Consider the following 15,932-nt stretch of genomic DNA (forward strand, 5'->3'; position numbering starts at 1 on the left):
CACCTAACATATTTGAAGGATTGATAATATTTTATCTGTACTTTTCTTCTTGGGCAAGATTTTATATATCTGTGCTTTTTGTCTTAGGCAAGAAAACACATCTTACAGATCCATACCAGGGACTGGAATCCAAAATTGTCAGATGCATTTTTAGGTGAATTGGCTGAAAAATGTGTTGGTGAGTGTTACTGTTTGAATTATTTGATTGTCATTGTTTATTCTGCTCAACCTCCCTTTCCCCTTATGTTTGGAATGTGAATAAGCATAGTTATGTTTTTGATTGTGCAATAGATTGGCTCTGCCTTTATATTTTAGAGTTATTTTAACTGTTTCACTTAAAAGTTTGAGTACTTGTAAATTAGAATTTTAACTGCTATTAGGTGTTTAGTTAACAAAGTTCAATAATAACATGCCTTTCACTGAGTGCTGGGTATCCATAATATTAATACAGGGTCTCCTTTTGAATATCATTCCCTCTTAGAAATTTTACTAAGAATAGCTTAAACTTGAGAGAGAAAAGTCCATGTCAAAGCAGGACTGCAGCCTTTTACTTTTACTTTGCAGATTATACAATGGACTCATTTTCATTCCTGTGGTCTAGAAAGAAGTTGGGTGGGAGAGGTCTTCAAAGAAAATAGTTAATGGTATGTGGTAGTATTTCCCCAAATATAAAACTTCCCAATTTAACTTTAAATTTTTCACAGAGTGGAAGATCTCTCCACAGAGTGAATGAATGCTACTGTCCTGCTAGGACATGGTGAGAGTGTTTTATCTGCACAGATGATCACACATAGGAGATGGAATTCAGGGTTTTGACTCTAATTAGGTCTGAAATAAAAAGGCATACAATATTAGGCAGCTGAAGATACACACAGGTATTTCTCCTTCATTCTTTCCCCCTCTTTTGTCTGTTTTCCTCTCATACTCTGAAAAATATAAATTAAAAAAAAAAAACAAAACCAATCCTCATGAACTTTTTAAGCATTATGAAGAAATCCCCCAAATAAGTCCACTAACAATAACTTAATCGGGAAAACTTTAAAGTTACCAAAGCCAAAAAGAACAACTTAATTTAAAAAATCATTGTGATTCACCATCAAATAATTAAAACTTAAATAGAACATTAGTCCATTCAGTTAGCTACATCCAAATTATCCTCTTCATCCACAGGGACCTCCATCTCCGAAGCAGCATCCCTCAGCTTTTGAACCACAAAGACCTCGACATCTTCTGGTGAGGAGAAAACGTAAATCTCTCCAGCACTACTTCAGTTTAAGCTTTGCCTGGTATAAGAGAGCATGCGCCAAACACATTTCATGTTAATTTGGCTTGACCTTTGCAAAGCCTTGTGCTGCTTTATGGGAGAGGGTGGTATTTGGTATAAAATCCAGTCTTTTCCCTTTTTGAAAATAGACCCCTTTTATATATGATGATATTTTACTAGAGTTCAGATCAGACTGGGAAATCTTTGTAGATTTTTCTGTGAATTTGTCACAGAATGATCCTTAACTGAAATAAGCGGAAGTCAAGTTGTCAAATCATTTTGGAAATTCCCTAAGAGATAGGTATTCTAAATTACTTTCTGTTATCCTGTCTACCATCTGAAATATTATACACTCTAGTTTAATTCTTCATCCCAAATATTAGAATCTTAATTTCCTTTTGCATTTCCAAAGACAATACTTCTCATTTTTCCAAGTGATTTTTTTAACTTTTAGGCAGTTTCTTAAGTTTTTAAATTTTCATGGTATAATTTCTTACAAGACTGATAAATTTCTCTTACCTTGTTTTTCTTCCCCTCTGTGGGGTGGTAGTATGTCTGCAGACTCTGCTTATATACCATTTTCTTCCTGGACAGTGACATAAAAATCCATTATAATTAAATGACTTCTGTTTTTTGTTAAAACATTCATTCCATCTGAGAAACCGGTTCACATTAAAAGAAAAAAAACAAATTCAGATCTTCAAACGGGAGTGAAATAGTAGTTTTAAATCCATTACAAACTCACGTAGTGTATGTATGCCAAACATGTTTTAACATGAATAGGTTCAGTTCATTGACATTTATGCCTAATAAAAGAGTGTGTAATCTTGATGAACATCTGTGAAGATAGCTGACCTTTTGTTAGAGGTTATGGATTTGGTAACTTTTACCTTGAAAGTCCCAAGTTCTTAGAGGTTTTTGCATGCATATTGGGTGTGATTTTTGCATAGTGAAAAACTCAACATACATTGATATCAGGAACATTTGCATAAATAGTAGGAACTTACGATTGATGAAACACTCAACTCTAATCATATTTTTCTATTCCATTTTCAATGAGAGGGCTAAAACAATGAAAGAGTCTCAATGAAGTGTCTATCTTGTGGGCCTTCATTATGTGTGATGCTGTACTTAAAACTTCATAAAATTTTGTTATGACCTTGTTTCTAGTCTAACCTCTTTAGTAGCTGTGTTTTCAGTCTTTCAGAACAATTTATATCTTAATAGCAATATTCAGGAATGCTCTTTATTTGACATCTAAATGTGTTCACAGAGTATTAGAATTGTAATGGTAGATTTAGTATGGTTATGAAAGGGATGTTTATACTTTTTTTTTTTTTTTTTTGGAGACGGAGTCTCGCTCTGTGGCCCAGGCTGGAGTGCAGTGGCCGGATCTCAGCTCACTGCAAGCTCCGCCTCCCGGGTTCACACCATTCTCCTGCCTCAGCCTCCCGAGTAGCTGGGACTACAGGCGCCCGCCACCTCGCCCGGCTAGCTTTTTGTATTTTTTAGTAGAGACGAGGTTTCACCGTGTTAGCCAGGATGGTCTCGATCTCCTGACCTCGTGATCCACCCGTCTCGGCCTCCCAAAGTGCTGGGATTACAGGCTTGAGCCACTGCACCCGGCCTCTATACTTTTTTTTAATATTAACTTTTAACTCCTAAAAGGCTGTAGTATATTTTCAGTATTACTAGAATGATCATATTATTTATTGTCTAAACAAGGACCCTTTGAGAGTGAAAAGGTGTGCTATTAATTATGGCAGAACAAGAGGCTTAACCAGCACATGTGGTTACCCTAAGTGTAACCCATTTAGCCATGGTTATGATGCACTTTTAAAGTTTTAGAAGGAAGTATGTTAAATCAGTAGTTCTCAATTTTGTGTGTATCAGAATCACTTCTAAAGCTTTCTTGAAATGTACATATCATCAAGCCCCCAGAGATTCTGATTCACTAGGTTTATTGTGGGGCTTGGGAATCTCTTTTTTTGTTTAAGTTTCAGTGTTTATTCAGGTGGATAATCAAGGTGAGAACCACAGATATAAACTGGTAATTCTTACTTATAAGCTAATGTAAAAAAATTTCCTCCTTTATAAGTCTGTTGGTTATAATAATTAATGTGAAAATCTACTTCATTAAATGGGGTCTATTGATCATTTCTTTGTCTGGAATAAATAAGGGAAAGATGAACACTAATACATTGCTGTTATATATGTAATTAACATGTTATGGCAAACATAAATGTTATGGGTAACATTTACTATGTAAAATGCCTTCTAGTGGCTAATTATTTATTTTGCCTTAATAGTTTCTGAGTTTTAATTTTTTTAAACTTAGGCTTTTGCACTTAAAATAGGATCATATAGTATGTTCATTAACTGTGTATATCCTTTTAAAGAAGAAATAGAAACGTAATTGTTTATATTGTTTGAAGATGGTAGTATATTCCTTATTTCCTCTGAAATGGAAGACAGAATTCACATTCTATAATCAGATCCTTGGATTATTTTGTTAACTGTTTATAACTTTGAGCTAGTGTTCTATACATTATTGAATTAATGAAACAGGTATATATGCAAAAGGAAAAGGTAATTTTTTTCCAGGTTTATTCTTTGAGAAATAGAAAATAAAATGAGACACTAGTGGTAAATTTGGTTATCCAAAGAATTATTTGTGAGACAGATTGCTGTCATGGAACAATGTTAATGCTTAATCTGCTTATAGTCTTCTGAATTAAGTTCTTCTAGGTCATATTAAGTTTTTCCCTAACTTTTAATAAGTTTTCCTTTGTAATCACCGTTTTTAGTTGAGTATTTAAATGTTCTGTAAGGTCATTGTGAGGTGTAAAAAGATAAATAGTCCAGATGTGATGGCTTATGCCTATAACACCAGCACTTTGGGAGGGTGAGGCAGGAGGATTGCTTGAGGCCAGGAGTTCGAGACCAGCCTGGGCAAAGTGAAACCCCTATCTCTACAAAAATAAAAATAAAAAAATTAGCCTGATGTGATGGTACACACTGTAGTCTCAGCTACTCAGCAGGCTGAGGCAGAAGGATTTCTTGAGCTCAGGAACTCAAGGCTGCAGTGAGCCATGATCATCCACTGCACTTCAGCCTGGGCAACAGAGCGATATGCTGTCTCCCAAAAATAAAATAAAAATAAACCTGGTATTGTTTGTTGAGGAGCTTAGTTAGGGTCTAATATTCTATAACTATTCGAATGGTTCCCCCTACTGGCATAACTGATAATTGTGGCCAAATGCAAGTTTAATTGCTAACAGGAAAAGCAATGTGGCTAGTTTGAGCTTTTCTTCCTTTTTGTGACAAGGATGCAACAGAGCATGTGTTTTTGTATGTATTTGTTATTCAGATGAATGAAATGACTTAAAAACACTGGGGCTTGATCTGTTGTTTGATTGTATCATCCATTAAACATGGGTAATAATACCCCATGTTGGTATAACCTTTAGAATTAGATTATCAGTCATTTTAAACTAAACAAAGAAAATTAAGGTGGAAAATCAATGGAAATATTTTTTAATGTTCTTATTTAATATATTTGGAACTATCAGATGAATTACAATTTTAAATGATAATTATGGGAGTAACTGAATGTTAATAGTTGGTTGCACTCAGATTTGGTAGTAGAATAGCTCTGTTTTTGAAGTTTCTGTTTATATACTATTTTATATGTGTTTGGAAGTTAATAATATTAGAAAAAATCATTTATAAGTAAGTATAATGTCATGAGGACTAACCTAATGATTGTGAATATTGATGAAGGACTGAAATGAAACTATTATTCTTTTAAAACTTTTTTTTATAAAGAAAGTTGTATGTTGTAGGCCAGCTGTGGTGGCTCATGCCTGTAATCCCAGCATTTCAGGGTGCCGAGGTGGGTGGATCACTTGAGCCCAGGAGTTTGAGACTAGCCTAGGCAATATAGTGAGACCTCATCTCTACAAAAATAAATAAAAGAAAAGAAAAAAATTACACAAGTGTGGTGGCACATGCCTGTAGTCCCAGATACTCAGAAGGCTGAAGTGGGAGGACCGCTTGAGGCTGGGAGGTAGAGGTTGCAGTGAGCCGGATTGCACCACTGCACTCCAGCCTGGATGGGCAACAGAGTGAGACCCTGTCTCTTATTTATTTATTTTTTTGAGACCCTGTCTCTTAAAAAAAAAAAAAAAAGTTGTACATTGTAATCAGTTAATCACATAATACATGGCTTTTGTTTTAGAGCTTATATCAAGGACATACTCAAGATACATATCTTGTTTTAATATTGTTAGCTTATGTTTTTGTTAATTAAAAATATTCAAAACATTTTTAATCTTAATGTAAGTATTCAGCCCTTTATTCAGCAGTTTTGTTTGGTGATTTTAAATGGCTAGTTTTCATTTTGCTGGTAAAATTGCACATAGTTATTCATTTAGTATTGATGATGACGTTAGCTAAAGATGTGTATATTTACAAAACGTAGTTCGTGCATGGAATAATGAATGTACCTTTGCTGTCCTTCTCCTTTTGTGCATTAGGCTACTGTGGAGCTGATATCAAGGCCCTGTGCACTGAAGCCGCCCTGATTGCGCTGCGGAGGCGTTATCCCCAGATCTATGCTAGCAGTCATAAACTGCAGCTGGATGTTTCCTCAATAGTGCTTAGTGCTCAAGACTTTTACCATGCAATGCAGAATATTGTGCCTGCTTCCCAACGTGCTGTGATGTCTTCAGGGCATGCACTATCCCCCATCATAAGGCCACTGCTGGAAAGAAGCTTCAACAACATCCTAGCAGTCTTGCAAAAAGTGTTTCCTCATGCTGAAATTAGCCAGGGTGACAAAAAAGAAGGTACTCTAAACTACTTTTTCATATTGTTAAGATGAAACAAATACAGGAATAAATAAATATAGTTTCGTCACGAGATTATTTTTGTGTCACTTTTGTAATATATCTGTTTATTCAGTACTATATATTCCAGGCCTGGCATATTACCTGGCATATGGTAGTTGCCTGGTGAATGTTTGTAAGACAAATGAGTGAATATTCACTTTTGGGACGTTCTGATCATCTTAATGTAGGGCTATTACTATCTTTAGAAAGTTGACTATAATAATAGGTTAACCTTTAAAGCCCCAAATTGTCACTTATTAATCCTTTTTTATTTTATTTTTTTATTTGAGATGGAGTTTCGCTCTTGTTGCCCAGGCTGGAGTGTAATGGTGCTGTCTTGGCTCACTGCAACCTCTGCCTTCCGGGTACAAGTGATTCTCCTGCCTCAGCCTCCCGAGTAGCTGGGATTTCAGGGGCCTGCCACCATGCCCGGCTAATTTTTTAAATATTTTTTAGTAGAGACAGGGTTTCACCATGTTGGCCAGGCTGGTTTCCAACTCCTGAGATGATACACCAGCCTCGAACTCCCAAAGTGCTGGGATTACAGGTGTAAGCCACCATGCCTGGCTTATTAATCCTCTTAACAGGCTTGCAGGTAAGCACTCTGATTATATAGAGTGGGGGAGTGGGAGATACAGGCTGGTAATTTATTTTTTTTGAGACAGTGTCTCTGTCACCCAGGTTGGAATGCAGTGGCCTGATCTCGGCTCACTGCAACGTCTGCCTCCCAGGTTCAAAGCAATTCTCCTGCCTCAGCCCCCCAAGTAGCTGGGATAGCAGGTGTGTGCCACCACGCCCAGCTAATTTTTGTATATGTTTGTTTGTTTAATAGATACGGGGTTTCACCATATTGGTCAGGCTGGTCTCGAACTTCTGACCTCAGGTGATCCACCCACCTTGGCTTCCCAAAGTGCTGGGATTGGAGACTTGAGTCACCGTGCCCAGCCTGGTAATTTAGTTAATATAAGGTCATTGAATAAGTTCTGGGGCCTGCCTCAACCCAGGGAGCCTGATGACAGCCCTTGCTCTTACCTATGTTGCTATACTGCTTCTTTGGATTAAACTAATCATTTTGTTGTTATTGGTAAGGCACTCTGCAGTGTGCAGTGCTCATAGGAGTGTAAGGTATTGGTAAGGGAGTAAATGAGAACCCCGTTGTAGAGGGTCTTGAGTTTTATCAAGCCTCTAGATAGTACTTTGCACCTGAGATAAAAACAGAACACTACTTTTAAAAACATCACTCATGGTTGGGTGCGGTGACTCACGCCTGTGTAGTCCCAGCATTTTGGGAGGCCAAGGCAGGCGGATCACCTGAGGTCAGGAGTTCGAGACCAGCCTGGCCAACATGGTGAAACCCTGTCTCTTTAAAAAATAAATAAATAAATAAATAAATAAATAAATAAATAAAATTAAAAACATCACTCATTTACAGGAAAAAAATTATAAAATTAGATTGACATTCTAATCAGAGTATGAAGCTCATAAACTTTGAAGGGAAAGTAATATCTTTTGATTATCTTAATTTCTCCAGTTCCTAGCACCTTGTCTGGAATGCAGTCCGCACCAAATAGAAAATTATTTAGAGAATTATACTAACATTAATAAAAAAAATAGTAAAAATTATGAATGTTGTTCAATGAATTCTTCTGTCATAAATATATTTTTCAGAAACTTTAATTGTTTAGTGACAGAGTCACATAAGATATCTCATGGAATACCTGATTTCTTAAATTTGGCAGAGGGGAATGAATATTTTACTGAATATCTGTGAGCCAGGCACCATACCATGATTTGTGTATTTTTTATTTCTGAATTTTATAACTGGAAATGTATTTCATATGTATTTTATGTACCAAAACTTCCCAAAAAACTTATGTCACCTTTAGAAAATCATAAAAACCTTTTCTTTCATCATAGCTTTTTATCTCCATTTGTGAATTACCATTTTATAGCATTATTAGCTATGTTTTCTTACAGCTTTTTTGTGTGTAAATGTAAAGTATGCTTTAGTTTCAGTTGGTAGAACTAGTTGACATGACCAGTGGAGAAGAGCAACCAAATTTTATTTGATTATCAGTAATTGGTTTTTAGCTATTTAGTCATATTATTTATTCTGGCTTCTTTTGACCTTTAATGTTTTTCTTAGATAAATATCATTTCCTTGTATATGAAATTATCACTCAAAAGATACTCAGTTATTTCCCAGATTAAAATATGACTTGTACTGAATATTTAGCTTTTTTTTTGTTTTTTTTTGAGATGGAGTCTTCACTCTTGACGCCCAGGCTGGAGTGCAGTGGCGCTGTCTCAGCTCACTGCAAGCTCCGCCTCCTGGGTTTACGCCATTCTCCTGCCTCAGCCTCCCTGGTAGCTGGGACTACAGGCGCCTGCCACCACGCCCGGCTAATTTTTTTTGTATTTTTAGTAGAGATGGGGTTTCACTGTGTTAGCCAGGATGGTCTCTATTAAATATTTAGCTTTTAAAAGCCACTTGAGATCTCTATCTGCCAGCATAATTTAGTATCTAATTTTAGAATGCATCTGCATATTTTTTGTTTGTTTTGAAAGGGTATAATTTCTCTTAATCTTAATTCTCTCTCATATCCCGTACACATGTAGCATTGCTTTTTATTGAATGAACTGTCACTTTTGATTAGGCATGTTTGAAGTATAGCTGTTGGTAGTCCAGGCGAGGCTTTAAGTGTTGCATTCCCAGTAGAGATTTTAGTTCTAGTTAGTTCCCTGAGTGGTAACCGAAGGCCCATAGAGAGAATAATGCTGTATGAATGAGTGTATTTTTAAGATTAGCTTTGACGGAATTTCTGACTCCATTTTGATTAGACTAAGTCTTCCTTGAAAAGGTGTATCCTCTTTAAAAAATAAGGGTCAGTTTGTTCCTTGTTGCTTTTATAAGAACTGGCCTTGATTCAGCTGACCTACTGATTAAACCAAATATGAAATGGACTGGTTTTGGTCAAAATTAACTCAGAGATTTTTAGTTAAATAGGTGGGATTTTATGAGAGTGCCACTTCTTTTCCAGACTTTTTTTTTTTTTTTAAGCCAGTCAGTGAGTTCTTCCAAATTATCTCTCATAATACTTAAGTAAATAGTCTGTAAAGGTGAAAATGTTTTATTAATTTTGTTTATAAGTTATTTTAAAAGCTGCAGTTTGTCAATTTGCCTGTATTATTTGATAGATCACTTATTAATGTCATTTGATTTTTTAACCCAATTTTTCTTAGCTTTGGTAAGGCACTAATATTAAATGACTTTATAAGCCTCATAACATTGTGATTTTTTTAAACAGATATAGAAACTTTAATTTTAGAGGATAGTGAAGATGAAAATGCTTTATCAATTTTTGAGACCCATTGTCACTCAGGATCACCAAAGAAACAGTCATCAGCTGCTGCTATACATAAACCCTACCTTCATTTTACAATGTGAGTGATTTATATCAAATTTCTTTGTATTTAGAGCGATTTTTGATACTTTATGATTAGAATTATAGTATATTTTTACTTATGGTTATAACTGTGAGGATATTGTTTTTCTGTTGTTTGGACACAATTCTGGAAAACTTTTACTATGTATTCTTTTTCATGTGGTAATAGCTTGTTGGTTAACTACTTAGGTGTTTTTTTTCTCCAACTAGAAGAATCTTTCCTGCTACTTTTCTTTTCTTTTTTTTTTCCTTTTTTTTTTTTTGAGACAAGAGTCTCACTCTGTTGCCCAGCGTAGAGTGCAGTGGCACGATCTCAGCTCGCTGCAACCTCTGCCTCCTGAGTTTAAGCTTTTCTTGTGCCTCAGCCTCCTTTGTAGCTGGGATTACAGGTGTGCGCTACCATGCCCAGCTAATTTTTGTAGTTTTAGTAGAGATGGGGTTTCACTATGTTGTCCAGGCTCGTCTCAAGCCTCGGGTACTCTGCCCACTTCGGCCTCCTGAAGTATTGGGATTATAGGCGTACGCCACTGCACTCGGCCAAGTTTACTTTTTTTTGAAGTGATGGGGTGAATTTTTTTTCCCCATGGAGGCAGAGGAAGGCTTACCCTTAGAAAGTCAACTCATGAGCCCCAACTTTATTGCTTTTTATTTAATGGGCAGAACTGAAATATTAGCCATGATCTGGAGTACTTTAATTTGTAATAAACTTTAGATGATCATTTAGGTCTCTAAGGCTACTAAAAGAGATTTTGATTTAGAAATTGTTCAGTGATTAAATAACTTTTTGATTTTCTAGAAACATTATACTTTTATAATTTGGATTTCATAGTTTTTCAATTTACATTTACCCTTTTATTATCTGTGTTAAAGCAACTTTTGCTGTGCACTATACTAGGTAAACACTTTTAGTGCAAATCTGATTTTAAATTAAGAGGCCAAGTAGTGTTCAAACACTAACAGCATCTTTACTTGCATTTACATAATTAGCCCATAGTTGAAGAACCATAAAGCTTCCATTAGGTAGATCTAATAGCACTTCTATTAGAAGAGGCTGGATTGTGTGTACTTTTAATATTTTGAACAAATTTAAGTCTCCAACTTGAAGTTTTCCTGTGTAGATTTTGGTGAAATGTTGATTATTTGCATTGATAACCCTTTCTTGTTTTTCGTTTTTTAAAATGAGGCTAAATTACTTTCATCTTCTCTTTTTTTCTTCATATATTCTTTAATAGCAAACTCTTTGTAAGTTTTTTTCTTCTTCTCCAGATCCTTCCTTTTATGCTCTCGGGGAAGTCTTTTTATAGGCTATTACAGCATTTTACAAATTTGTTTTATTTATAGTTATGGGAAAGCCAATTTTTTTTTTTTTTTTTTTTTGCCTTTCACCTGGCTAGCCTGTCTCTGTCTGTCTGTCTCTCTCTCTCTCTCCCTCCCTCCCTCCCTCTCTGTTTCCCTCCCTCTCTCTTTCCCTCCCTCTTTCCTTCCCTCCCTCATTCTCTCCTTCCTTTTCTCTCCCTCTCCCTCTCTTCTTCCCTCCCTCCTTCTCTATCCCTCCCTCTCTTTCTCCATCTGTCTCTCTCTGTGTGTGTGTATGTGTGTTTGACAGTTATAGTTATTTGAATTTGTATTACGTAGTAGCAGAAACAAAGAAACTATCAAAAGACATGTGTTTAATTTTATAAGATAATTGTTGTCAGTAAAGGAATACAGAAATAGATTTTGATATTAGAAAGTATCATGTCCAGTGTTAAGTTTTAACTTTTTATTGAGGACATTTCCTGCCGCTGATTTAATGTGAGACATTGGTATGGCTCATTTTGTTTTAGCTTTTCTGGAAGAATTGGTTTAATTTTAGCTTTTTTTACATAAGCTTTTCGAGTTCATTGATTTTCATTAAGTAATGCGACAACTGTATTCTAGAATAAGCATTTTTTAGATGTTTTAGTAATATTTATTCACTTATTTCTTTGTTCACCTACCCATTTATCCAATTTTTCTTTTTTTACCCTATGCCAGGCATTGTATGAGATACTGAAAACATAAGCATGAATAAGATATAACATAGTTCTTACTTTGGAGAAGGTCTCACTATTGGGGGTGACAAACATTTCAATATTGTGAAAGTGCTATGAAAGCAGAACTAATTCTGCTGTAAGTCTGAGAAGTTCTCACGGGAGAAAGTGATATTTGCTGTCCTTTTCATTATGAAGGATTAGGAGTTTGCATCTGAGTGCTTTTTACAAATTAGATATGCGTTTGGTATGTAAAGATGTGTGCTTCATATTCAGTAATATATATAGGCCTCTCAACAATCATATTGCATTTGTGGTATCTTCATTTTATAGATGAGGAAACTGAAGCACACAGAAGTTAAATAAGTTGCCCATGATCATGTTGCTAGCAGGTGGCAGAGCCAGACTCTGTGCTGTTTGTTTCCTAAGATCATATTTTTCCAAATTATTTCTGAGCTTAGTAAGTAGCTAGGGAATTGCATTGCTTCTTTAGGTAAGTTGAGCAATATATTTCACACTCTCCAAGAAGCATACACTGTAGAATTAAGGCCTTTAAGATGGGCAACATACGGTCTTTTTTGTTTGGTTGGTTTAGTTTTCTGTTTGAGCAAGATGTATTAGTATTACAGATGAATGCAGAAAAAAAACTGCTTCGCCAGAAGAAAATGTAACTTTAGTGCTGGTTTTTAGTCACACTAGCCTAGGTTCTTGCTGGTGGATTTCTGGAAATAGTCTCCTGAAACAGTGTGGAAACCTTTTCTTTTTTTTTTACATTTAATATAAAGGAGAAGTCAAGATAGTTAAGGTTTACCAATCTGGTAGAGAAGCCTTATGATGGAAAATAAATTTTCTTTCTTACTTTATATTACCATAAGGGTGATTAGAAACAGAGCTTTCTGAGGTTTTTCAAATGAAAATAGCTTTGTTTTTTCTGATTAGAAAGATGATATACACTGTAGAAAATTCAAGTAATAAAGAAGAGCATAAAGAAGAAAGTAAAAATTAAAGCCCCAGCACCTGCAGGTAATATTTGTTAAAGTTTTGGTGACCACACTTCCATGTTCTCTCTATGCATGTATAATGTATAGACCCATACATTATCTGGATTATATCCTCCTATAAGTTGTTAATATAACTTACTTTTTCACTATGTTTGGAATATTATTTCATATCAGCATATGTTTAATACCACTATTTTAAGATAGCTGCATATTATCTTACACTTTGGATATTCCACAATTTATAGACCCTTATTGGTAAAATTTGAAGGTTTCAAGCTTCTTTTATAAACAATAGATTTGTTTCTAAGTATACATCTTTACACCACTATCTGATTCAAAGCGTAAGATAAATTTTTAAGAACTGCAATTGCTGTGTCAGAGTGTATACATTTAACATGTTGACACAGATTGTTAAATTGCATTCCAGGCTTGTACTAGTTTACATTTCTCATACTAATGTATGAGAGTATTTTTTTTATACCATTGTCAGTTCTGAGCACTGTCTTTTAAAATCTTTACAAACCAGATAGATGAATATAGTATCTTTTTGTTTGGTTGAATTGTTCATTTGTTCTTTCATATATTCATTCACTCATTCAAATGTTTTGTGAAAGTGCTCATCATGTTCCAGACATTGTCTTGGGTACTTGGGATAGGGCAGTGAACAAAATAGGGTAAGATCCTGCCCTCATTGAACTTGTATTTTTAAATGGAGGAGATGGACAGTAAAACAATAAATGTAATAGCTTGCTAGATAGATAAAATGTTAGAAGATAAGTACTATGGGAAAAAATATAGAAGACAGTAAGAGGCTGGGGAGTCCCTAGGAGTGGAGTGAGTTACTGAATACTTTTGGGCATACATTTTGGCATCTTTAGATCTATCACATATCATTTCAGAAAAGTTGTGCTTTTCTTCTACTGGTTATGAGGATATCAATTTTCCCATCCTCTCATTGATAATGGGTGTTGAAATTAATTTTTGGTTTATTCATCTAACAGATAAAAGGTGTCTATCATTATTTTCATTTATGTTTTCTCAATTTTTTATCTCTTTGTTAATGACTACCGTTTCATTCTCAAGCCTAGATTGCTCTTGATCTTCAGACCCTGACCAGTGATCCATCTCCCCTTTGTTGTACCATGGATCTTTCTATACATAGCTGGACTATATCGCTCCTTCTCTCCCTGTGACTCCTATGAGCCACCATTCATTCAGTTGTCTCAGCTAGAATTTGACATCATTCTCAACTTCTTTCCTTTTATTTCTTTCTTTGTCTAGTCAATGACCAAGTCTTTTTGATTTTTCTTACTAAGTAAGTCTCATCGCAGGCTATTCCTTCTTCCTCTAACACTATTCTTGTTGAATTGTCATTCACATCTCATGCTTGGCTTACTATAGCAGATGCCTGATTATCTTTCCTCTCATTTGCCTTCTTTCAAAACCCTTTCCCATACTGACATGCTGAGATAGTTATCTGCCCTAAACTTGTATATGATTATCTTGCTGCTCTAAAGTATCTTAATGCTTCCCTATTGTCTTCAGTACACATTCCAAACTTTTATTTTTATTTTTTTGAGACGGAGTCTTGTTGTGTTGCCCAGGGTGGAGTGCAGTGGCATGATCTTGGCTCACTGCAAGGTCTGTCTCCTGGGTTCACACCATTCTCCTGCCTCAGCCTCCTGAGTAGCTGGTACTACAGGTGCCTGCCACCACGCCTGGCTAATTTTTTTGTATTTTTAGTAGAGATGGGGTTTCACCATGTTGGCCAGGATGGTCTCGATCTCTTGACCTTGTGATCTGCCCGCCTTGGCCTCCCAAAGTGTTGGGATTATGGGTGTAAGCCACCATTCCCGGCCACATTCCAAACTTTTAACATGGCTTACAAAACACTTGTAGCCCTTCGTAGTCTAATTTACCTTCCTTTTTCTCTCCCACCCTAGTATCTTTACCGCACCCTCTACAACTTGTCCCCAGTACTTCAAAATAAACAAACAAATAAAACCAAAACTGGCTATATGAACTGTATCAGTTACCCCAAAGAGCCATGTTCTTTTTAACCTTTGTTCCTTTGTGCATCCTGTTTTGCAGTCTTGGAATTCATCTCTTGTACCTCCAATCTGTTGGGTTTGTGTCTTGGTAACAGTTTTCCAGGAATGGCTTCTATGAGTCTCTAATTGGTATCTTCCATAGCACTGTGTACTTAAACAGTACCACTTACTAATCACATTGAATTATGGTAATTTGTGTATTAACTTTTTTACTAAATACCACTCAATTATGTGCTGTATGACAACACTGGTATTGTTTGATACTTAGGGCTAAGGCATTCAGCATGGGAGGCATTCTATAGTTATATAATTAAATAAACATTTGAAAAAGTTTCCTATTTCTATTTTCTTTTTGAATTGTCTGTTTTCGTCCTTTGCCCATGGAGGATTTTTTAAAAACTATGCATATAAACTCTTTGTACATTAAGAACCGTTCCTGTTTATGACAAATTCTTTTTATTAAATTTTCTTTTTATGCTTATTTCTATCAATTTTTTTTTCAGATGGGATCTCTATGTTGCCCAGGTGTCTTGAACTCCTGAGCTCAAGTCATCCTCCCAACTCAGCCTCCCAAGTAGCTGGGATTACAGGCATGTGCTACCGTGCCCTGCTGTATGACAAATTCTTTATGCCATTTGGTTGTTTGCTATTTGGTTCAGATTATAATTTTTGAGTTACAGAGGTTTTTAGATTATTATGAATTAAAAATATGTGAATCTTTTAATTTAAATTTTGTGTTAGAATTCATTTTGCTTATGCTGTGAAATGACCTGACTCCTCCGTTTTTAAACGTTTATTTTATCATCCATTTCTGTTCTTTTTATTTTATTTTTCGAGATGAGGTCTCACTCTGTCACCCTGGCTGGGGTGCAGTGGCACCATCATGGCTCACTACAGCCTTGACTTCCTGGACACATGTGATCCTCCCACCTCAGCCTCCTGGTGGCTGGGACTACAGGTGCACACCACCAAGCCTGGCTGATTTTTTTGTTTTTAAATTTTTTGTAGAGATGGGGTTTTGCCATGTTGCCCAGACTCGTTTCAGAACACCTGGGTTTAAATGATCTGCCTACCTGAGTCTCCCAAGTGCTGGGATTACAGGTGTGAGCCACTGTGTTGCCCTCGTTTGTTTTTTATGATTCTTTTCTTATATGAAATTATTTCATATAAGAAAATACAAATTCTTATAAATTTTATAAATTTATATTAATATAAATGTATGTATTATATATTATAATTCATATCATCTTATAGTATAAAATAATA

At 35.6% G+C, this 15,932-nt stretch overlaps 1 protein-coding gene across 5 annotated transcripts in view; it reads left to right on the forward strand.

Moving 5' to 3' along the window:
- The window catches only part of ATAD2B (ATPase family AAA domain containing 2B), a 229,435-nt gene that overhangs the window by 97,301 nt on the left and 116,202 nt on the right, over nucleotides 1–15,932 (forward strand). For all 5 annotated transcript variants that reach the window (XM_030920718.1, XM_030920716.1, XM_030920717.1 and 2 more), the window contains 3 exons: nucleotides 88–178; nucleotides 5,803–6,114; nucleotides 9,465–9,600. In XM_030920718.1, the coding sequence (XP_030776578.1) occupies nucleotides 88–178; nucleotides 5,803–6,114; nucleotides 9,465–9,600 (539 nt within the window). The remainder of the gene's footprint in view (nucleotides 1–87; nucleotides 179–5,802; nucleotides 6,115–9,464; nucleotides 9,601–15,932) is intronic.

This window comes from Rhinopithecus roxellana, chromosome 17, assembly GCF_007565055.1.
Source record: "Rhinopithecus roxellana isolate Shanxi Qingling chromosome 17, ASM756505v1, whole genome shotgun sequence".
Lineage (NCBI taxonomy): Eukaryota > Metazoa > Chordata > Mammalia > Primates > Cercopithecidae > Rhinopithecus > Rhinopithecus roxellana.